At 45.0% G+C, this 22,811-nt stretch overlaps 1 protein-coding gene across 1 annotated transcript in view; it reads right to left on the minus strand.

The window, feature by feature from the left end:
• Positions 1-10,461: 10,461 nt before the first annotated feature.
• Positions 10,462-22,811, minus strand: part of GNPAT (glyceronephosphate O-acyltransferase) — a 37,170-nt gene continuing 24,820 nt past the window's right edge. The window contains exons 9-16 of the mRNA XM_052640082.1: positions 21,606-21,829; positions 18,157-18,399; positions 16,260-16,339; positions 15,249-15,389; positions 14,882-14,981; positions 14,705-14,798; positions 14,035-14,096; positions 10,462-10,880 (exon numbers count right to left, since the gene is read on the minus strand). Of these exons, the coding sequence (XP_052496042.1) occupies positions 10,837-10,880; positions 14,035-14,096; positions 14,705-14,798; positions 14,882-14,981; positions 15,249-15,389; positions 16,260-16,339; positions 18,157-18,399; positions 21,606-21,829 (988 nt within the window). The 3' untranslated portion in view covers positions 10,462-10,836. The remainder of the gene's footprint in view (positions 10,881-14,034; positions 14,097-14,704; positions 14,799-14,881; positions 14,982-15,248; positions 15,390-16,259; positions 16,340-18,156; positions 18,400-21,605; positions 21,830-22,811) is intronic.

Genomic DNA, 22,811 nt, shown 5'->3' on the forward strand with positions numbered 1-22,811 from the left:
ACACTTCTTTGCCTACTTCCTAAAGCAGATTTACCCATTAAACAAATGTATGTGATTTATGAACTTTTCTTTTTAAAATTTTCGATTGGAGGATAATTGCCTTAAATTGTTGTGTTGGTTTCTGCCATACATCAACATGAACCAGCCCCAGGTAGGCTTTTAGGATTGGAACCCTGAAAGTCAAAGACAAACCAGAAATAAAGAGGCTGTCAAGGGACAGAAGCTGAAGGTGGACTCATCATAAACCATAGATGAAGGGGATCTGTGGTTGCTAGTTCCTCCAGTGAACAGCCAGAAGCAAATGTCAAGTCTTTCACTGAGGATATAAAATTCTCAAATAGTCTAACTTTTTTATATACAGTGTTTAGTCCTCAAATAAAAATAGTGAGACCTATGAAAGAGACTCTTTGATTAAAATGAAAGAGAAACAATAGACAGTAGAAACAGACTTAACAGAGGACCCAGATAAAAGAGTTACCAGGCACAACTTTAATATGTTCTCAGAAATAAATGACAAAATTCAGAGTTTCTCAGAACCGGAAATGAAAAAGCCAACACAAAATAATGGAGAGCCTAGAGCTGTAAAACTCAAAACCTGAAATTGAGAACCAATAGATTGACTTAAGAGAAAATCAGATGCAGCATTATTGAACTGGAAGATAGGTTAAAGTGAAAGAAAGTGAAGTCGCTCAGTCTGACTCTTTGCGACCCTGTGGACTGTAGCCTGCCAGGCTCCTCTGTCCATGGGATTCTCCAGGCAAGAAAACTGGAGTGGGTTTCCATTCCCTTCTCCAGGAGATCTTTCCTGACCCAGGGATCAAACCCAGGTCTCCTTGCACTGCAAGGCAGATGCTTTACCCTCTGAGCCACCAGGGAAGATAGATTAGAAGAAGGTATTGTGGCTCAGATGTTAAAGCGTCTACCCACAATGCGTGAGACCTGGGTTCAATCCCTGGGTCAGGGAGATCCTCTGGAGAAGGAAATGGCAACCCACTCCAGTACTCTTGCCTGGAAAATCCCATGGATGGAGGAGCCTAGTAGGCTACAGTCCATGGGGTCGCAAAGAGTTGGACATGACTGAGCGACTTCACTTCAATTCAGACACAAGGTATTCAGCACAAAGAAACTTTTACAAGGGGGCATCAACAACATTTAGAATGTGGATAATTAAACCTCAGAGGGAAAGCTTACTTTCCAATTTTCATCTTTATATTGCTTTTTGCCCTAATTTGTGAGAAATGTCTCATCTTCCAAACTTCTATGGAGTTTTTCATTTCCAATGTTTTCATGTTTATTTTTCCTGAGCTTGCTTTTTGTCTGACTGTCCTTTTATATGAGTTTCCCTGGTGGCTCAGATGCTAAAGAATCTGCTTGCAATGTGGGAGACCTGGGTTCAATCCCTGGGTTGGGAAGATCATCTTTTACCTCACAGAGGACATTAAGGATATCAGGTTTTATTGTTACAATGAACCCTGGGGTCTGGGTTCTCTGTGCCAACACTCCTCACCCTGCCCTGCTTGCTGCCCTCCCTATAACCCAGCACCCTACTGTTGATTTCTGGATTCAACAGTGGATTGAATCCTGTAGGACAAACCCCTCCCCACCCCACCAGACCCAAGGCCATCTTTCTTTCTGAAGAACTCCAGGACCAGGTGGAGGAGACAAGAGGTGAGGGTCAGGGGGAGGTCTTTCCTTCTCACTCCTTTCTTGGAGCCTTGCTTCTTCCTGCAAATCCTATCTTCTGCCTCAGGTTTATTTTTTATTTTTTTTTGCCTCAGGTTTATTTAACTTTTAAAAATGTTGGTTTATGTTTTATTTATAAATCTCAGCTGTTTTGGATTATGATGTGTTTACAAGGCTACACAGGTAATGTGGAAGGGAAAATGGAAAAATACAAATGGCAGAAAATGTCTTACAGTAATACATTTTTTTTTTTTTTGCAAGCAGCAACCTTTTCTTGGTCTTTTTTCATCTATGTATATACATATAGTCTTTTAAAAATATTTTTTTATTAGAGTTTATCATAGGATTTGTTTTTAAATTGGAGGATAATTGCTTTATAATGTTGTGTTAGTTTCTGCTGTACAACAATGTGAATCAGCTATAAGTGTATATATATATATATATAAAATATACTTATATATATCCCCTCCCTCTTGAAAAGCCCTCCCACCCCACCCCGCACCCCACCCCGCACCCCACCCCGCACCCCACTCCCCTAGGTTGGCACACGGCACCAAGCTGAGCCTCCTGTGTGATACCACAGCTTCCCGCTAGCTAGCTATTTTACACACGGTAGTTTATATACGTCAGGCTACTCTCTCAATTCATCCCAACCTTTCCTTCTGTGCTGTGCCCACAAGTCCATTCTCTGCATCTGGTTTCTATTCCTTCCCTATAGTAGCTTCATCAGTCCCATTTTTCTAGATTCCTTATATATGTGTTAATATATGATATTTGTTTTTCTCTTTATGACTTGACTTCACTCTGTGTGAAACAGACTCTAGGTTTATCCACCTCACTACAAATGACCTGATGCTGGGAAAGGCTGAGGGCAGGAGGAGAAGGGGACGACAGGGGATGAGATGGTTGGATGGCATCACCAACTCGATGGACATGGGTTTGAGCAAACTCCAGGAGATAGCAAAGGCCAGGGAAGCCTGGTGTGCTGCAATCCATGGGGTCACAAACAGCTGGACACGACTTAGTAACTGATCAACAACAAATGACACAGTTTTGTTCCTTTTCATGGCTGAGCAACGTTCCGTTGTATATATGCACCGCATCTTTATCCCTTCATCTGTCAATGGCCATTTAGGTTGCTTCCACATCCTGGCTATTGTAAACAGTGCTCCAGTGGACACGTGTCATCTTGAATTACGATTTTCTCAGGATATATGCCCAGTAGTGGAATCGCTGAATCATATGGTAGTTTTATCCCTAATTTCTTGAAAACAAGTCTAAAAGCCTAAGAGGGAAACATTTTGCTGGCAATTCTTTTTGCCTTCCATCCCACTGCTATTAATAATTTCCCCTAAAACAAAGAAAAGGGAGCTTAATTGTTTGAATTGTGAAAAAGGAAAAGAAAAAATATGAGAAAAGTGGAAACATCAAAAAAGAAATATTCATCCACATATGTATATTTGGATGGTGATTTTAAATAAAGAATTAGAGACAGAGAGAGAGGAAGGAGGCGGCGGGGCTCAGTGATGACAGCGAAGCTGACACCCCAGCAGGAAGACACAGTGGCCTCAAGGTGGGAGCCAGTCTCCACTCCAGGAAGATTCTGTCCTCAGCTGAGTCCTGGGGCAGCTTAAGTGACCCACTCTACCCCTTGGACCAGCACTTTTGCTTCCCCAGGTCCTGCCCTGAGCAGCTCTGGGCCATTGCCTGGGCTCCTGCACCTCCAACCTTTTGGCCTCTGACCTGTGACTGAACATTATATAGTCCTGTCGGCAATGGCTGTTTTACCAAAAGCATTCATGAAATGGAAACAGTAAATGGAAATAATTTAAATCATGTCATAGAACATCCATGCAGCTCGATTTCTTGTGGATAAAAGGATTAACCTAAGGGTAACAACCTCACAGTTGTCCTGTGGATCAAATGAGCTAATATTAGGGCTCTTCTGAGGGCGCGTGGCACAGAGCTGGCCCCGTCTGGCCTTGGGTGCACCCTGGGAGACACACCAGCCCACTGAGGCCTTGCCCGCATCCCCAACCTTAAGCTCTTCAGTTCAGAGGCTGCCACATCTGACAACTTGCACAATGGGAAGCTTCAGTTTTTCAAGCAGAGTGGTACCTTCGATTTCAACTCAGGAATGTTACATGTAAAGAGCATAACTTCCTCCTCTCAAGCTAAGGACAGCCTGAGCCAGTGGAGATCCCATGAGCATCCCACCACCAGGGTGACTGACACCTACCCCTGGGAAGCACTCTGTGGCCACAAGGGCCACTACCCACAGGACAAGCTGGGGACAGGGGGCCCAGCTGCTGCATGCCCATGTGTGAGGACAGGTAAGAGCCAGCAGTGATCTGATCTTTACTGGATGCTTCCTGTGGGTTAAAGCACCATGAGTGAACAGGTACCCCCTCATTCTCATGGAAGAGAGGAGAAAATGAGGCTGCAGGGGTTGGTACAAGGTAGTGGCAGGCTTGGGCCTGGGTTGGTGCCCTGGCCAGCTGGGAACAGGCCACAGATCAGGGCCCTGGTCACGCCTATGTGGACAGGAGGGCGTGCTATCCGCCCAGCTTCTGGACACCAGGAGCTGGGGCCGGTGATGGGAATGTGGCCCCGCTATCACCACTGCCCTTCCCAGCCCTCTCCCCAGTCCTGGGGCAGAAAGGCCAGACTCTGTGGGCCCTCAGCCCAGCTCCAGCCTGCCTGCCTTTCCTTGGCTGCCCCCTCCGTGGGGACCAGGACTTGCAGGAACAGGCGGTCTTTTTTCCCCTGGGAAGGCGCTCTTTCCCCTACTTTCTCCTTGGAAGTGGAGCCTCTCCTGTGACCCCACGCAGTCATCTCTGCTCTTGCACACAGCCGGCTCCCAGGGACTGCTCCACGGTAAAATGACTGCTTGACATCTGGTTCCGAGTTTGTTGCAGTGTGAACCTGGGTGAGTTATTGAACCTCAGTCTGTCTGGGCAGCCATATGGTGGAGGTAGAGTAACATGCAGTCTGCTGTCTGCAGGAGTAAGTGAGCGAACAACGTAAGGGATTTAAGATGGTGCCTGGCACACAGCAGGTGCTTGATGCATGTTAGCTGTTATGACCACTGTTTGTCTTTAAGGGGCAGGTGGCAGCAGCCTGTGTGCCCAGAAGACCCACCTACGGGAGGCAAGACTGTGGACTGGTCCTACCCCCACCTAGTCGACACCAGGATTTCTCCGTGTCAGCACTGGTGCAGGCGGCTGGAAGCCTGCAAAAAAGCATACGTGGTCCAGCTCTCCTGACCTGCAATGCAATTAGGTTTTTCTAATTTCACTCTCTTTAATGCACTTCAGAAGGAGTCTAGTCCAAACCTACAGAAAAAACATCATGAACAGGTAAGAAAGGAAAATAATGCCATTGGGGAAATGTAGATGTAGGGACCCCTGGTGGTCCACTGGTTAAGAATCCGTTTGCCAACGCAGGGGACTTGGGTTCAATCCCTGGTCCAGGAACTAAGATCCCATATGAGCAACTAAGCTCATGTGCTAGAGCCCATGCTCCACAATAAGAGAAGCCCCTACAATGAGAAACCCGCACAATGCAAGCAGAGAAAGCCCAGCGCAGCACCAAGACCCAGCGCAGCACAAAGACCCAGCGCGGTGGGGAAAATATAAAGATGTAGATGTCGATACTGCTTTGGCCAGCGAAAGTAAATCAGTGAGTGCTCCTGTTTCAGAGTGTCATTTTTATTAATAGGAAACCCGCATCATTGCTGTCCCTGAGTACCTGCTGGCAGACTGCTGCCTCCCAGGTTTGGCTAAGTCCTGGCTCTGCCCCTCTGTCCATGGGGCAGCTCATCACAGCCTGAGATCTGGCTACTTGGGTGACCTTGACTGACTTCTGCCCAGTGGCCCCAAGATCATGCCTTCCTAGAGCCATCTGACGTAGACACTGTGCTTCCCACCCTAGTGGGGTGACCTGGGAACCTGTATGTTCAGCCAGCTCTCCAGGTGACTCTGAGACAGCACTTGTCAACCACTAACACATAAGTACAGCTAATTATGACCATTCAGATGTGTTCTGCTTTAACCTCCAAGCTTGCCTGAAGAAACTGATAAATCTTTCTACCTATGAGTTTCCCATGGGAAAAGAAAGCTGAAAAGTTGCTTTGTCTCTACTTTGTCAAACTGACACAGATGGAAAATCTTATTTTTTCATTTCCAGTTAACACAGATGGGGCAGAATCACACTTTCTAAGAAAATTAGTTTTTTATGTTAGTTATTTGTGGAATTGTTTCCTTTTGGTTCTCAGTATTTAATGGCTCGGTTTCCAAAGAAATCAAAGGTTTCAAGCCTCAAGAATCTACACAGAAGCAGCAAGGACTTTGCCTGTGTGTGTGAAGTCACTTCAGCTTGTGTCTGACTCTTTGCCACCTTACGGACTATAGCCCGCCAGGCTCCTCTGTCTATGGGATTCTCCAGGCAAGAATGCTGGAGTGGGTTATCATACCCACTGGTTTGACCCAGGGATCAAACCAGGGTCTCTTATGTCTCCTGCACTGGCAGCAAGTTCTTTACCACTGGGCTTCCCTGGTGGCTCAAAGTGTCTGCCTGCAACGCAGGAGACCTGGGTTCAATCCCTGGGTCAGGAAGATCCCCCAACTAAGCGCCACCTGGGAAGCCCTAGTCTTAATAGCTGAGACATAAAAGCAACCTAAATGTCCATCAATAAATGAATGGATAGAGAAGTTGTGGTATTTATATACAGCAGAATACTTCTCAGTCACAAAAAAGGTAGGAAATCTTGCCATTTATGACAGTCTGGATGGACCCTGAGGGCATTATGCTAAGTGAAGTAAGTCACACAAGAAAAGATAAATACCATACAATCTCACTTACATGTGGAATCTAAAGGGAAAAAAAAAAAAGTTGAGTTCCTGGATATAGAGAACAGATTGCTGGTAGCCTGAGGCAGCAGGTTTGGACATGGATGAAATGGGTCCGGGGGTGGGGCGGGTCAAAAGGAACAAGCTTCCAGTTACAAAATGAGTGAAGTCCTGAGGATGTGATGTACAGGATGGTGACTCTAATTAATAATACTGTATTGCATACTTGATAGTTGTTGAGAATAGGTGTTAAAAGTTCCTATGACAGGAAAAAAGAATTCTGTAACCATATTTGGTGACGAATAATAACTGGACTTATTGTGGGGATCATTTTGCAATGTATACAAATACTGAATTATGACATTTACACCTGAAACTAATATAATGCTATTTCAATTATAAAACCATTTTTTTAAAAAGTGGAAAAGAGAGAAGAGAGAAGCAGGAAGAGGCAGTGTGAGGACTCAGCTGGACACCGTGGCTTTGAGGGGACCCAGGAGCTGAGGGACATGGTGGTCGTTGGAAGCTGGAAAGGGCGAGGAAACACACACCCTTGACAGCCTCAGAAGGAAGGCAGCCCACTGAGATTCCCTTTCAGACTTCTGACCTAAACAGTAAGATAATAAATTTGCTTGAGCCACAAACAGAAACTCACTGAGAACAAAGCACATCACTTGAAATTTCAGAAGGGAGATCCTGAAGATTTTCTGAGAAAGCAAATGTTTATATTCAGGAATCAGAACGTTCTAATCAACTTCAGAAAACAGAAGATAAAGGAGAAATACTTTTCAAAATTCTGAAGGAAAATTACCTCTAACTTAGAACTCTACACCCAGCTAAGCCATCAGACAACTGTGACTGTGGAAAGGTATTTTTAAGCAGGTGAAATCTAAAATATTAATCCCTTATACCCCTGGAACATGTGCTTCACTAAAATTAATAAACAGATAAAAAGAAAGACATGGGATCCAAGAGAGAGGGGAATCCCATGCAGAAAAGTGAAGGGAAATGTTAAGATAAGTTTCCCAGTGATGGGAAACCCCTGGTTGACAGCTCTATAGCAACCAGTCCAGGCTGGGCTCTAGAAAACTGTGTTTGAACCTACTGAAGGGGGAGTCCTACTTCTGTCAGAGTTGATAACTTTAATCAGGAAAAACAAAAAGGAAAAGACACGAACGGAGTCAAGTAACACATCAAAATCTGTTTCCTATCCCACACTGAAGGATTTGACCTATTGGTGAGAGGAAGAAGGGCTATCTGGAAAGCTGTGACTTCCACCACAGCCCAGCTGACCTTGGAGGATGGCAGGTGCCTGAGACAGCCCAGTGAGGCACATGTAACGCTCTTGGGCTAAACAGCTGGACTGAGGCTGGCTCCTAAGGTTGTCAGTCAGGGATGCAAGCGCCTATGGCCATACTGACCACTCTGGAAGCGTCCAATCTCATTTACTCTGGAAGCCAAGTAGGGTGTGTCCCAGTCATTAGTCACAGTAACAACAGGTTATACTTACTGCCAAGGACTGGATCTAACATTTTACTGACACTATTTCTTACAACTCAAGGGGTACTCTCCTCATCCCCATTTTATGGATAAGGAAGTTGAGGCTCTAAGACGTTAAGCAAATCACACAGGGCTCGCGTATGGTTGCTGGATTTCACAGCCAGTTGGGCTTCAGACTACATTCTTGGCTGCTACGTTGTGTGGTGTTAGGATGGGATACTGTCCTGGAAAACCAGATGCTATGGGTCCTTCTTTTACTAACTTCAAAGCAAGGGCAGCTCCACAATTTATAGACGGGATGGGGGACAGGGGCAGTTTAGGGACAGCAGTGTGGCTTGTAGCTGCAGGTGTGTGCAGGAGCTCGTGTGGGGCAGGGTGCAGGATACCCATTTTGAAGCCCCATCAGCACAGGAAGCAGGCTGTTCTTTGACTAAGACCTTAGATTGACTTGGGGACTTGGGAGGGTCTGAGGAGACTGAGAGAGAAAGAGCCCCACCTACCCACTGACCGCCCACAGCTGCCCCTACGGCAAAACCTCAACTGTCTGGGCTGCATCCCATCTCCCGCCTCTCCACTATGGGCTTGCTTGCCTGGCTCTGATGCCAGAACTGGCCAGGAGAGAAGTCTACAGCCATTTGCACCCAAGTAGCTTTGTCCCCAAATTGGAAATGCATTACAAACACATCAAGAAGTAAATAAAAGTCATCTTACTCAGTCTTCAACACATACATAGCATGAGAAAACAAGTAACCAGACTGGGTGCATGCGGAGTCTTTCTAAGGCACATCCACTCAGCAAGGACTGGCCAGGGCCCCAGCTTCCCCACTGCTCTGGACTACCTACCTGGAGGGCAGCAGCTCAGTGCTGTTTAGCTGGCAAGCCATATGATCCATACAAGCCAAGAACTGTTCAACTGACTCAGCTCTTAAGTCAGTCTTCTCTGGCTTCCCAACAAGCAGAGCCACACAGAGGGGCCCTCTGCCCCGAGTGCACCGACTAGGGGAGTGACTCTCCAATCCGGATGTGCAGCACAAACAGGTGGGCCTCTGGGGAACGAACACACATTCCAGGGATTTGGATACAGACAGTCCTACAACCAAATGCTGAAACCAGGTTTCAGCATTTCCCATGGGACTTATATTCCTATTCAAATGTTTAATAAGAAGTCTCTAAGGCACTGCAGAAATTGAGCCTTGCTGCTATGGACTGAATGGTGGTCCCCAAATTCAGATTGTTGTTGTTGTTCAGTTGCTCAGTTGTGTCCGACTCTTTGCGACCCCATGGGCTAGAGCACACCAGGCTTCTCTGCCCTTCTCCATCTCCCAGAGCTTGCTTAAAAACTCACGTCCATTGAGTCGGTGATGCCTCACGATGCGTCATGTCCAATCATCTTGTCCTCTGTTGCCTCCTTCTCCTCTTGCCCTCAATTCTTCCTAGTATCAGGGTCTTTTCCAATAAGTCGGATCTTCACGTCAGGTGGCCCAAGTATTGGAGCTTCAGCGTCAGTCCCTCCAATCAATGTTCAGGATTGATTTCCTTTAGGATTGACTGGTTTGATTTCCCTGCTGCCCAAGGGGCTCTCAACAGTCTTCTCCAGCACCACAGTTCAAAATTCAGATATTGAAGCCCTAATTCCCAATGTGACATATCTGGAGCCGTTGGCAGTAACTAGGGCTGGACTGGGCAAATGGGGTGGGGCCCTAGTCCAATGGGGTAATGCCCTTCTAAGAAGAGATTCCAGAGAGACTGCTGTCTTCAGACACACAGAGAGGTAAGGTGAGCACACTGAAAGATGGTGGCCTGCTACAAGCCCAGGAAAGAGGCTTCAGAATGAAACCTACCTTGCTGGCACCTTGGTCTTGGACTCTGAGCCTCCTGAACTGTAAAAAACCAAATTTCTGCTGTTTAAGCTGCCCACTCTGTGGTATCTCATTCAGGCAGCCCAAGCAGATGAATATTCCTGCCTTTTTTAATTCCATTTTCCATGGCTCTTGTTTCAGTTACATTGGTCCTCCAGGTCCTTCAGAACCAATCCTAGGACATTCTGCTCACAGTGCTCTCTGCATGCTCACCCCTTGCCCTCTCCTCTGTCACCTCAGCCCCACATTTCGAGGACTGGCTGATCTCATCCAAATTCTCAGCTTAAATGCCCTTCCAGAAGTGGCGAGTGGTTTGCTATCTGCCCATCTTATTTCAGACTTTTCTCTCCTTGAATTGTTAAGTCTATTTATGACACATCACATAACTTCTCTTTGTCACATGTACTTTCTCTAATTCAGTTTTACTGATTAAGGCCCTTGGGTGGCAAAATTTAACAGAAGACAGCTACTTTATTATATATCTTTGTCAAATGTGTACTTGTTTGAGGTAACCTGAATTAACAAAAGTCATGAGAAGCGTAAGACATGCCCTTTCTAGTAGTTTTCTTTTGATAGCCAGAGCCTTTATAGAGTTGATGCTGCATTTTAATTCAGAAGTCAACATAACAGTTAAATACATGTAATAAGTTCAAAGTGTTAGTGAAATAGGAGCTAGGCTTTGTATTTCCAAACATGTTTCCAAAAGCCTGTTTTATTTTAAAACACACACAGGGTTGGACACAAATGTCTTTTTAACCATTGTGGAGGAGATTTCACTGACTGCTTAAACTGATGGCTTTCCCTCTGTACTGAGTCCACTGTTCTCGAAGCCTTATAAAGGGTGAGAAGACAGGTTTCTTCCTTTACTTCCCGCTTTGCTGTAATACTAGTCCGTGAATGACAGAAATTACATGACCAATTTTTCCGTAACCATTTGGCAATCATTAAAGCTTCGCAGCTGCTGGTTTTCCTACCGGTGTTTTACAACCTAAGGTAAAAACAGAGAGATGGCTCATGAAATGACACCGAGTTTGCCCTTCCTCATACAACTGCTTGCGCACTGGCGAAAGGAAAACACACGACACATGCAGAGTTTTACAGACTGAAAAAGAATCAGTGGAGACAGCAGCGCCCTTAATAGGAGAAGCAGCAGTGTCTCAAAGAGGCGACGGGCACGGCCACGGTGCCCCCAGCCATGTTTCCTGAACTTCAAGGCTAGCATGTTCTAGTATGCTCACACTCACACCACTGCCTTCTGAGGTTAAGAAAGCAACTCCATCATCCTTAGAATGAGGGTTTTGGTGTCTATTTTAGCTTCATGCCTCTCTCACCAAATTCCAAATATTAGCTGCTGCTAAGTCACTTCAGTTGTGTCCGACTCTGTGTGACCCCAGAGACGGCAGTACACCAGGCTCTGCCGTCCCTGGGATTCTCCAGGGAAGAACACTGGAGTGCGTTGCCATTTCCTTCTCCACCAAAGAATAGCAGGGAGATTAAAAAAAAATCTTAAATGAACAATGCAAAGAAATAGACGAAAACAAAAGAATGGGAAAGACTAGAGATCTCTTCAAGAAAATTAGAGACACCAAGGGAATGTATCATGCAAAACAGGGACACAACAAAGGACAGAAATGGTGTGGACCTAACAGAAGCAGAAGATAAAAAGCGTTGGCAAGAACACACAGAAGAACTGTACAAAAAAGGTCTTAATGATGATGGTGGTCTTAATCACGATGGTGTGGTCACTCACCTAGAGTCAGACATCCTACAGTGTGAAGTCAAGTGGGTCTTAGGAAGCATCACTATGAGCAAAGCTAGTAGAGGTGACAGAATTCCAGTTGAGCTATTTCAAATCCCAGAAGATGCTGTTAAAGTGCTGCACTCAATATGCCAGCAAATTTGGAAAACTCATCAGTGGCCACAGGACTGGAAAAGGTCAGTTTTCATTCCAATCCCAAAGGCAGGCAATGCCAAAGAATGTTCAAACTACCATACAATTGTGTTCATTTCGCACGTTGGCAAGGTAATGCTCAAAATCCTTTAAGCTAGGCTTCAACAGTACGTGAACTGAGAACTTCCAGATGTACAAACTGGATTTAGAAAAGGCAGAGGAACCAGAGACCAAATTGCCAACATCCACTGTCTCATAGAAAAAGCAAAAGAGAATTCCAAGAACCATCTATTTCTGCTTTACAGACTATGCTAAAGCCTTTGACTGTGTGGATCATAACCAACTGTGGAAAATTCTTAAAGAGATGGGAATACTGGACCAACTTACCTGCCTCCTGAGAAACCTGTATGCAGGTCAAGAAGAAACAGAACCAGATATGGAATAAACGAACAGGCTCAAAACTAGGAAAGGAGTACGTCAAGGCCGCATATTGTCACCCTGTTTATTTAACTTATATACAGAGTAGGTCATGCGAAATGCTGGCCTGGATGAAGGACAGCTGGAATCAAGATTGCCGGGAGAAATATCAACAACCTCAGATATGCAGACAATACCACCCTAATGGCAGAAAGTGAAGAGGAACTAAAGAGCCTCTTGATGAAGATGAAAGAGGAGAGTGAAAAAGCTGGCTTAAAACTCAACATTCAGAAAGCTAAGATCATGGCATCTGGTCCCATCACTTCACAGCAAATAGATGGGGAAACAATGGAAACAGTGACACACTTAATTTTAGTGGCCTCTGTGGACGGTGACTGCAGCTATGAAATTTTAAAAAAAGACACTTGCTTCTTGGAAGAAAACCTATGAAAAACCTAGACAGCATTTTTTAAAAAGCAGAGATGTCACTTTGCTAACAAAGATCCACGTAGTCAAAGCTATAGTTTTTCCAGGTGCCATGGATGTGAGAGTTGGACCGTAAAGAAGGCTGAGAGCCACAGAACTGATGCTTTTGAATTGTGGTGTTGGAGAAGACTGTTGAGAGTCCCTTGGACAGTAAGGAGATCAAACCAGTCAATCCTAAGGAAATCAACCCTAAATATTCATTGAAAGGACTGATGCTGAAGCTAAAGCTCCAATACTCTGGCCACCTGATGTGAAGAGTTGACTCATTGGAAAAGGTCCTGATGCTGGGAAAGACTGAAGGCAGAAAGAGAAGGGGACGACAGAGGATGAGATGGTTGGATGGCATCACCAACTTAATGGACATGAGTTTGAGCAAACTCTGGGAGATGGTGAAAGACAGGGAAGCCTGGTGTGCTGCAGTCCATGGGTCACAGAGTCAGACACGACTTAGGAACTGAACACCACCACCACAAAATTCAAAATCGAATTTCAAGGTTATATATTCTGAACTTTCAGACATACTCTAAACAGAAGACTATTTATAGTACTAAGGGCCTGGGTTCAGGCCCCATTCAAGAAACTAAGGTCTTTGGCAATGAAATGGGAGCTAATGAATCCAAGGACTAGAAGGAGAGGAATCTTCTTGATTTCACCAGGACTAGATCATGCACCCTGATTAGTTATTTTAGGAGCTGATCATTTTTATGCTGTTTAACACTGCCAATTTTATGCCTGGTGTGTTTTCTGTTAGTTTTCTCCTTGCTGCTACTGCTGCTAAGTCGCTTCAGTCGTGTCTGACTCTGTGCGACCCCACAGACGGCAGCCCACCAGGCTCCCCCATCCCTGGGATTCTCCAGGCAAGAACACTGGAGTGGGTTGCCATTTCCTTCTCCAGTGCATGAAAGAGAAAAGTGAAAGTGAAGTCGCTCAGTCGTGTCGGACTCTGTGCGACCCCATGGACTGCAGCCCACCAGGATCCTCCGTCCGTTGATTTTCCAGGCAAGAGTACTGGAGTGGGGTGCCATTGCCTTCTCCAAGTTTTCTCCTTAGTTCCTTAAGAAAACTCTAGACGACAGAAATAGTTCTTTGCCTAAAGGGAATGACGAAATTCTGTTGTGTGATAAATTTTAACCCCTTTGGAAAAACTTTTCCCTAATTAACATCAACTCATTTTTATGTAGACATTGGAATAAAGCTTATCTATGAATAAAAAAAATTGTTCTCTGTGTGTATTAAAGCTCAACTGCTGTTCATTTTGGTAAGTTATTTAGTACCATACTTTCTTGTTTTACTATACGTTGCTAAATGCAATGTGAAAACCCATCACATTTTATAAAATGGTACTTACCAAGCATTTCCTCTAACTTTGTTGTGGCAGGTTCATTTACGTTAAATATATAATCATTATTTCTAGGAGAAAAAATAATAAGCTTTCTTATTGCATAAATTAGGACGAAAAGACAACATTCATTTTTTATATAGTAAGAATATGTTTAAATAGTCTTCCTCAAGGGTAGTTTTAAATAGTTGAAAGTTGTGTGTATATTAATATATATATGAGTACACACACACACGACATGCCCCCTACTTGGATTTTCTTATAATTAACCAATATGTGTGCACGTGTACTCAATCACTCAGTCGTGTCCAATTCTTTGCACCCCATGGACTGCACCCACCAGGCTTCTCTGTCCAGGGAATATTTCAGGCAATAAAGGAGTAGGTTGCCATTTCCTACTCCAGAATTAACCTATAAATTTCAATAATTAGGTCAAAGCCAAAATGCTGGCCTAAAGCAATTTTTTTCTTTGCTTCAATGTAATTTTTATTCATAGCCACATAAAGTCTGCATGGTAACGCAGAGTGACTTCACTACTCAGAACACGCAAAAGTGAAGCATGATGTGATGTTTCCTAGATCACATGCGTCTCCACAGTTCTCTCTATGGATTTGGTGCTCAACTGTTCTGAGCTGTCGCTGCCCCGAGCCCACCCTGGGCACTGTGCTCCGTTACTTACACCTTCTTCTTCTCCACCACACCGAGCCTCACAAAAGCTGCTAAGGCATTTTTCTGTACGTCGGAGGACAACACATCGTAACACTGTGAGGCCCCTAAAACACAGGGATGAGAGCGTGAGTAACCTCCAGTTTGTTCTCAGCAGAGAGAAAGCACTGCCTTCAGGGCTGCGACTCACCTTGATCGAGAAGCTGACTTATGAATTTTCTAACTCTTATGAAGTACTGTTTCTCAGTGAAGTAGTCTTCTTCTTCATTCAAGAGGTATTTGCAAATTATCTGAGTTTTAAGAGGGGGGATAAGAGGAACAGAAAGTGAAAAAGGGCAGCCAACTACAAGAGAACAGTAAAGATTTCACACTGACCCTCTCAGTTTCATTCTGTCCCTCCATGGCAGAATGAAGACCCCTCCCCTTGCACAAAAAGGTTCTACCATTCTCCTGGGGAAGACACTTGCCCTTCAGACCAGACAGAAGTACAGGGTAGGAAAGTCTCAGTTATATTTATTATGGGAGGTCGAAGGAGAACTTGCAAAAGATTTACACACCTGATAAGATTCCACAAAGGGTTTAAAGAGTCCTGTTAGAAACTCTAACACAGTGTTTCCTTTTTCTGTAACCAGGATGTCCCTTGTCATCACTTGTATGGCCTCACTTTTACAAAGCAAGTAACAGCCTTCTTCAAAGTCCTGGAAGGGGAGGGGAAGAGACAGAATTCATCCACAGATTTATAATTTAGGTCAATGATCCACTGCTGGGCTCAGTGTATGCAGCCATGCACCCTTGAAACAAGAAAAACACTAGCTAATTCTGCAACCCTTCCCAGACCCATGGTTGTGGTTGTTAGGTGCCAGAGAGCACTGTTTTGACACTCAGAATGTTGATCCTCAAATACAGTAAACACTGAAAACCTGATTAGCCTCAGAAATCATTACCTGGGCAATAGATCTTCTTTCACTGTGTATACAGCCATACTCTCCTCACATTTAAACAAAAGTGCATGCGGCAAGTCCGAAAAACACTGAGAATCATGTTATGCTCAAAATGGCTGCCCTCATTTCCTACTGAACAAAACCTGTGTCCCTCAGCATAACAGACAGACCCCAGACCCGCCTGCCAGTGCTGCTTCCACACCAGCAAACCAGCGGCCCAGCTCTGGGGACCCGATCCTTCACCAGCTGTCCATACCACCAGGCAGGAGCACTCTTCTCCAATCTCTAAGCAAAAGACCCTAATCATTCCAGTAAGTTGTGCTGGAAAATGTGTCCTGATTGGTAAATTTTCTAACAGAATAGGTGGTTATTAGTTATTTTTACATTGGCTGCACTAACAGTTCAACGATTTGGTTCTTCTCACCAAATAATCCCCAAATTACTGATTAAACGTGAAGAATTAAAACCGAGTTTGTTGAACTTTAAGCGTCCATGTTTCTCTTTTGCACGTCTCTTTCTCTGCTGCACGTAGCCTTGAAGGAAGGGAAGACACACCTGTGAATCCAAGCCTAATATTTTCAGAACTCACACCACAAACACACGGCTTTTCGGCAGTTAAGGATTTACCTTTAGTGTGTTTCCTGGGAGAAAGATGAACTCATCTGAAAAAACACTGCATAGGAAGCGAAAGCAACTGTAGACATCCTCTGGAAATAAATTCATTACATAAAATTACAACTCAGCTTTTTAAACATTCAGGGAGTACCAAGAAGTCCCTGATACTCCAAAATGTAGCATTTTATTTTTTTTAATTTATTCATTTTTAATTAAAGAATAATTGCTTTACAATAGCTCTGGTTTCTGCCATGAATCAGCCATAGGTATACACATGTTCTGTCCCTCTTGAAGCTCAAAATGTCGTATTTTAAAGGCATATTACTCATATACCAGGTGCAAGGAAGCTATGCTCTGTGCCTAGTTGCTCAGTTGTGTCTAACTCTGCGACCCCAAAGACTGTAGCTGGCCAGGCTTCTCTGTCCATGGGGATTCTACAGGCAAGAATACTGGAGTGGGCTGCCATGCTCTTCCTCTAGGGGATCTTCCCACCCAGGGATCGAACCCAGGTCTCCCACATTGCAGGTGGATTCTTTATCATCTGAGTCACCAGGGAAGCTCATGAATACTGGAGTGGGTAGCCTATCCCTTCTCCAGTGCACTTTCCTGACCCAGGAATAGAACTGGGGTCTCCTGCATTGCAAGCGGATTTTTTACCAGCTGAGCTACCAGGGAAGGAAGCTATAAACGATCTAAATTTTACCCACAAGTAAACTAGTCTAGTATGATTTCAATGGTTGAAGCTGAATTACAACCAGGCTTCTAATCAGTCAGTGTGGAAAAGGGCAAGTGGCCTTTGAAGCCAGGGCACGTCACTTCACCTGTAAGTGGTTTCCAAGCAGAGAAGGAAAGGAATGGCTTCCTCCATCCCCTTCCACATTAACGTCTGCCAACGTCTCTATGCCATCTTTGGCACTAGAACACACTGGCACACAACACTAGAAACTACTGTCTTACCCCTCAGATGTGTGGGTCTTCCTGGCCCATCAGCTACAGACCTTCATCTTTCTGGCATGACTTTTCTCATCAGAAAAATACACCTCCATATGGATGCAAACAGTTGCCTCCAATTTCAGGGTGTTCACACTGAAGTACTCTAGAAGACTACGTATGTGCCCCTCAGCTGTGGATGAATCCCAGCGTGAGAAGCCTCCCGGAGAACTAGGATCAAGGTTTGAGTTTCCTTTGTCCTGAGCTAAGCTGTCTGACCTCTCTGGGGCCCAGTTTCCTCATTCACAAAATGACATTTCCTTCCAGGGCTAAAGGTCTGCGGCTGAGTCCAGTGTACCTCCACTCTGGCTTTTCCTTAAAATGATCTACAGAGCTTTGAATGACAAACACAAAAACAACCAACTGAATCAGAAGCCTTCGGGGAAGGAACTCAGCCTCCAAAAATTCTACAGTGCAGCCTTGTGTAGAAAACCCCTGGCCCTGACTACACGCTTCTGTGAAAACAACGGTTTCACTTGTTATTATACTCCTCGGTGCAACCAGCACGCTCCTGTATATGAGCACGCACACACCGCTGTGACTGTTCACCCACCCCATCTGCTTCTGTCAGCTGCGGGAAGTGACATCAGAGAAAGCACGTCAGACCAGGCAATGGAGAGCTGTGCTCTCGTCCTATAACCTTAAGTAATCAGAAGTCTCTAGGCCTAGTGTTCCGTATTTATAAAAGGAGATGTTTAGATTAGATGATATTTTTAGGTCCTTTGCATTCCCGAGTTTTAGGCAGCTAGCCATGTATTTAGGAGGAAAAACCTGACTAGTTCTGAGTACAGGCCCTCCCCTTGCCGGTGTGGGGCTGCACACACGTGGCAGGGCATTGAAAGCTTCAAACGTTGCTCCCTACATGGGACTGAATGGCCAGGTCTCTTCCAGAATTCAAGACCACGGTACCAAAACTTACCTTTCCTGAACCCAGGGGTCATCTGCAATGCCACAGCGACTAAGGAAGGACGGACAAAAATGTTGAGCAGCTGGTTCCTGTATGCCAAGCACATGAGGAGGGTGATATGCTGGAAAATGAGTCCATCCACCAGTTCCGAGTCTCCACACTCCACTTTCAGAATCACCCGGTCTTTGACAAGGCTGACAATGTTGGAATGCAGAAGAATGCTGGACTGGATAACTTCTTCGGGAGGTTCATTATCTGCATAGGCAAGGACAATTCACTCAGGTAAATGGCAAAGAAATGGGCTGGGTCACTGCTGGGCGTCTTACCCTCAGTATGAATTAACCCTAGTGAACTGACACATTTACTGTGAAGTACAGGTACTGGTTTTAGACCTCACCAAATGAGGTAATGATACTACATGGGAAGGATATTTTAAAAGCAGTATAGCATAAATCAACTCTTTTTAAGGACATATAACATACTTTTTCATCTATCCCAAATCTGTTAGCCATTCTGAAATGCACATCAACTCCCATTTTCAAAGCCAACACTTTCTCAAGAATCATATTTTTGTAATAGCAAGTTACATGACAAGAAAATCACGTATGTGGATCTAAGAATACTAAGACAAGAAGACATGCTAGGGACTTCCCTGGGGAGGCGGGGGTGGGGGGGCTCCAGTGATTAGGAACATGCCTTCTAATGGGTGGTTCTACCCTTCTAACGTGGGTTCAACCCTGGTCAGGGAACTAAAATTCCACATGCTACAGGTCAGTTAAGCCTGCAGCCTCAACTAAGACCCAATGCAGCCAAAAATAAATAAATGAATATTTTTTTTTAAAAAAAGAAGATATGCTGCACACCTAAATTCCAAGATGGCAAGAATATCACTTTACAACTTTGGAGGTAAACCAAAGGGCAACCCGAACAGGCGAACTCTAAGCTTCACGTTTCCCTGAGGACACAGGGACACCAAGGAGACTTTTCTGGTTGCCCTGTGTCAAAGGCAACTGAAGAAGTGGGTTCATAACAGTTCCTGGTACGTCAGCACCCGACACTCCACTGGCCAAGAGACAGCTGAGGAGTTAGAATTATAAGCATGATAAAAGAGATGGGAGCATTTAAAAATATTCTTGGTAAGGGAACTCATTTTATTGTTACCCTGAGACAAAGAGCTGGCTGCTGCTACATCACTTCAGTCGTGCCCGCCTCTGTGTGACCCCATAGCCAGCAGCCCACCAGGCTCCCCGTCCCTGGGATTCTCCAGGCAAGAACACTGGAGTGGGTTGCCATTTCCTTCTCCAGTGCATCAAAGTGAAAAGTGAAAGTGAAGTTGCTCAGTCGTGTCCGTCTCTTCCCAACCCCATGGACTGCAGCCTACCAGGCTCCTCCGTCCATGGATTTTCCAGGCAAGAGTACTGGAGTGGGGTGCCATTGCCTTCTCCGAAGAGCTGGCTGACAGGTGTGTAAAGGAGGCATGCTGTTCAAGTGGGACAACAGGTTCTGCTAATGCTTCATGGAAGGGACAAGTGGGAGGTGAAGTTTTTCCTTCCAGACTCAATCATATTCACTCTGGACTCATCTGCCTTGTCTCAGGTTGCTCATGATAATGATACAGTGCATGACACTATATATACAATACAGTATGATTTGTTTTATATATAATAATATGCATATCATAGCCTAGACATGAGAATGCTTAAGAATATGAAATAATCTGGGTAAAAAAGCAAAAAAGGAACCAAATACACACACCACGTTCTAAATTAGAAACTGTGTTTGATCATTTCTGGTACCTGACTTCTGGAACTTACCAACTGACTCTCACTTTGTATTAATGACAACTACAGCGGTCACGGTGGCTGCACAGGTACTTTAGCTATGGATTATCCACATATTTATCCCCTCTTGAAAAAGCAAAACATCTCAGCAAGACAGGTGCCTCCATTTTCATGTTTCTGGGTATTCCTCTCTCACGACTTTATGCCTTATATTACAATCAACATGTCCTTTGCCTCCTATCAGACCATTACAATCCTGGGGAGAGATGTATGATTCCTCCTTATATCCCTACTGGTGATCAACACTCAGCTGATCAGCACTCCTGTGAGTAGTCCCTCCAGGCCTCTGTCGGCCATGCCGCCCTCTGCAGCTGCCTGGCTCTGCTGCCTGAGTTCTCATCTCTGAATGGCAGCCTTCCTGCTTGTCTCCCTGACTCCAGTCTCTCCCCGTTGTGGTCCATCTTTAAACTGAAATCCGGCTCCTTCCTAAGGCCAATCCGCCATACCTCCCTGCCTAAATCCACGGCTGCATTCTGCGACATCAAGCTCTAGTCCAGACTCCAAGGTAGCAGGCTTCGGGGACCCAGCCTTTGTCCGCAGTCCCCCTCCATAACGCCCCAAAGCCAGTGTTCTAACGACACCCGTCACCAGCGGGTCAAGAGACGCCCAGCGCTGTTACCCCCTCACTGCATGTTCCTACTCCCTGCACTGGCCTTGCTCCTCCCCAGCTGTCTTCCTGAAGGGCTCCTACTGCCCTTCAAGGTTGGTTCACAAGTCACACCTTCTTGAGCGTGCGCCCTTTCCCAAGCATTACTCTCAGTAACCCTCAGCAGTCTGCCCATAGCTCTGTCTTTATTTCATCGAACTACTAGTTTGTACATCACCATCCATCCTGCCTTCTATCCAGAACAGGGTTTACATCTTGTTCATCTTTGTACCCCTGGTACTTCCCAGGTTTAATGAGTGAACAGTAAGTATTTGACTATATGTAATTATATGGTCTTAAAAGACTGCATTCTGGGACCTCCCTAGAGGTCCAGTGGTTAAAACTCTACGTTTCCAATGCAGGGGCACAGGTTTGATCCTTGGTTGGGGAACTAAGATCCTGTATGTTATCGGTTGTGCCCCCCTTGAAAGATTGCATTTTCAATTGCAGTCTCTACAATTTTCAATCAAAGGGCTTGAAAGTAACTTAAGCTAACTACTGTCATATATATTCTAAACTCTGAGCATAGTAGTCACAACTTCAATTAGGTTTTCAAAGCTGTTATTATCAGAGAATTGTATACAGTTCTGCAAGACTAGCCCTTTAATCCTTACAATCCAGTAAGGCAAAGGATTGCAAATATGTGGTAGAAAGAGGTGGGTGTAGCAGGAAGAATATGTGGAGTACAAAGAGTCATTATTTATTTCCCACTCTGCTAGATACAAGGGAGGGTGTTCTAGTCCTCTATCTACTTGGAGTCTCACAGTGAGACATGACATATAGACAATTATTCTCAAGTAATCAACAAGCTATGGTCAATGTCCTATAGCATAAAAACAGACTAAGCTTTCTTTCTCTGAGCAATGCTTTGCTCAAAGTCCTATATGGGTTTTTTCATGTTTAGGCTACAAGTTTCCCAAATTTAATAAATAAAAAAAGCAACCATTCTCACCACATATGTCCCACATACATACCAGGCCAAGTAAGAAACCCCTCAAAGGCCTGGGTTAAGCCTTTCAGCCATAAAGTTTTTTCCAACAGGGCATCAAAGTCCATGGATGGCCGGTTCTGAAGCAGGACAGCGACTATTAGCGGCCACGGGCTCAGGACCAGGTTTTGAATTTGGAGAAGCTCCATTTTGTAGGCAACTTCAGTGACAAAGGTGTGCATCTCCTCCGACTGTTTCTGAGGAATATATCTAAAAGGAAGAATACAGAACAAGCAATCACAGTTCTGCCACTTAGACAACGTGAGAGGAGAAGGGAACGGGAGAAGACAGACCCTCTAGAGCATTCTCATGCTTTATGCCAACTCAATTCTCTCGGGTCACATTGAAAAAATATACCTGCACTTTACTAAAGTATCTGTTTGCCTTGAGAGTATGCTCTCGACAGGTGATTAAAAATACTCAAGCTAACAGGGTTCTATTATCCCTGGTTTCAGGCCAAAACAAACAAACACTTCTGCGCTTTGTAAGTGGGAGAGATCAGTTCTTTTGTGAACACTAATGCCTCCTCCAGTGGACTGTAGGCCTCGTTCATAGTATTTTGAATGTGTCTCTTGTAGAACATACCGATCAGGTTATGATAGGTATATGTTCTGTTGACAACTGCTCATGTCTGCATTGCCAGGCTGTACAGTGGGCCTGACTGCCACACTGTCCTTCTGAGAAGTTTCAGGGCACCTGACTGGTGTTGCCAGGGTCCTCACCTGACACACTCCTCATGCCTGGATCACTAAACACTGCATTGGATGATATCAGGAACCTACTCAGCTGGTTGGACCAAGGATATGCGTATGACCTGACAGCAGTCACATAATAACCCACAAAATAATGTGAAAGCTGTAGCCAGTGAGAACTCCCTGGTAATGGATACAACTGGCCAATTTCAGACGGAAAGAGTGAAAGCTTGTGGCTACAAAAAGCTAACTATCTGCTTCTGATAGCTAATGAAGCTGGAGCTGCTGTGGGGCCACTGGCACTGCAGATAAATCATGAGCGATGCTGCAGCCGCGTGAGGCCTGGCTGAGCAGGCGGTCTGTCTCCTTTACTCCCGCAGGTGTACTTCTCTGCATTAAGAACCAACCCCCCCCTCCCCCGCCAAACGTGTTTATAGCTGCATCCTCAGAGAACCTGTTTCCTTGCTCATAAAACTGTAACCTTCTTGAGAGCAGGGACT

This window comes from Budorcas taxicolor, chromosome 5 (assembly GCF_023091745.1).
Source record: "Budorcas taxicolor isolate Tak-1 chromosome 5, Takin1.1, whole genome shotgun sequence".
Classification (NCBI taxonomy): domain Eukaryota; kingdom Metazoa; phylum Chordata; class Mammalia; order Artiodactyla; family Bovidae; genus Budorcas; species Budorcas taxicolor.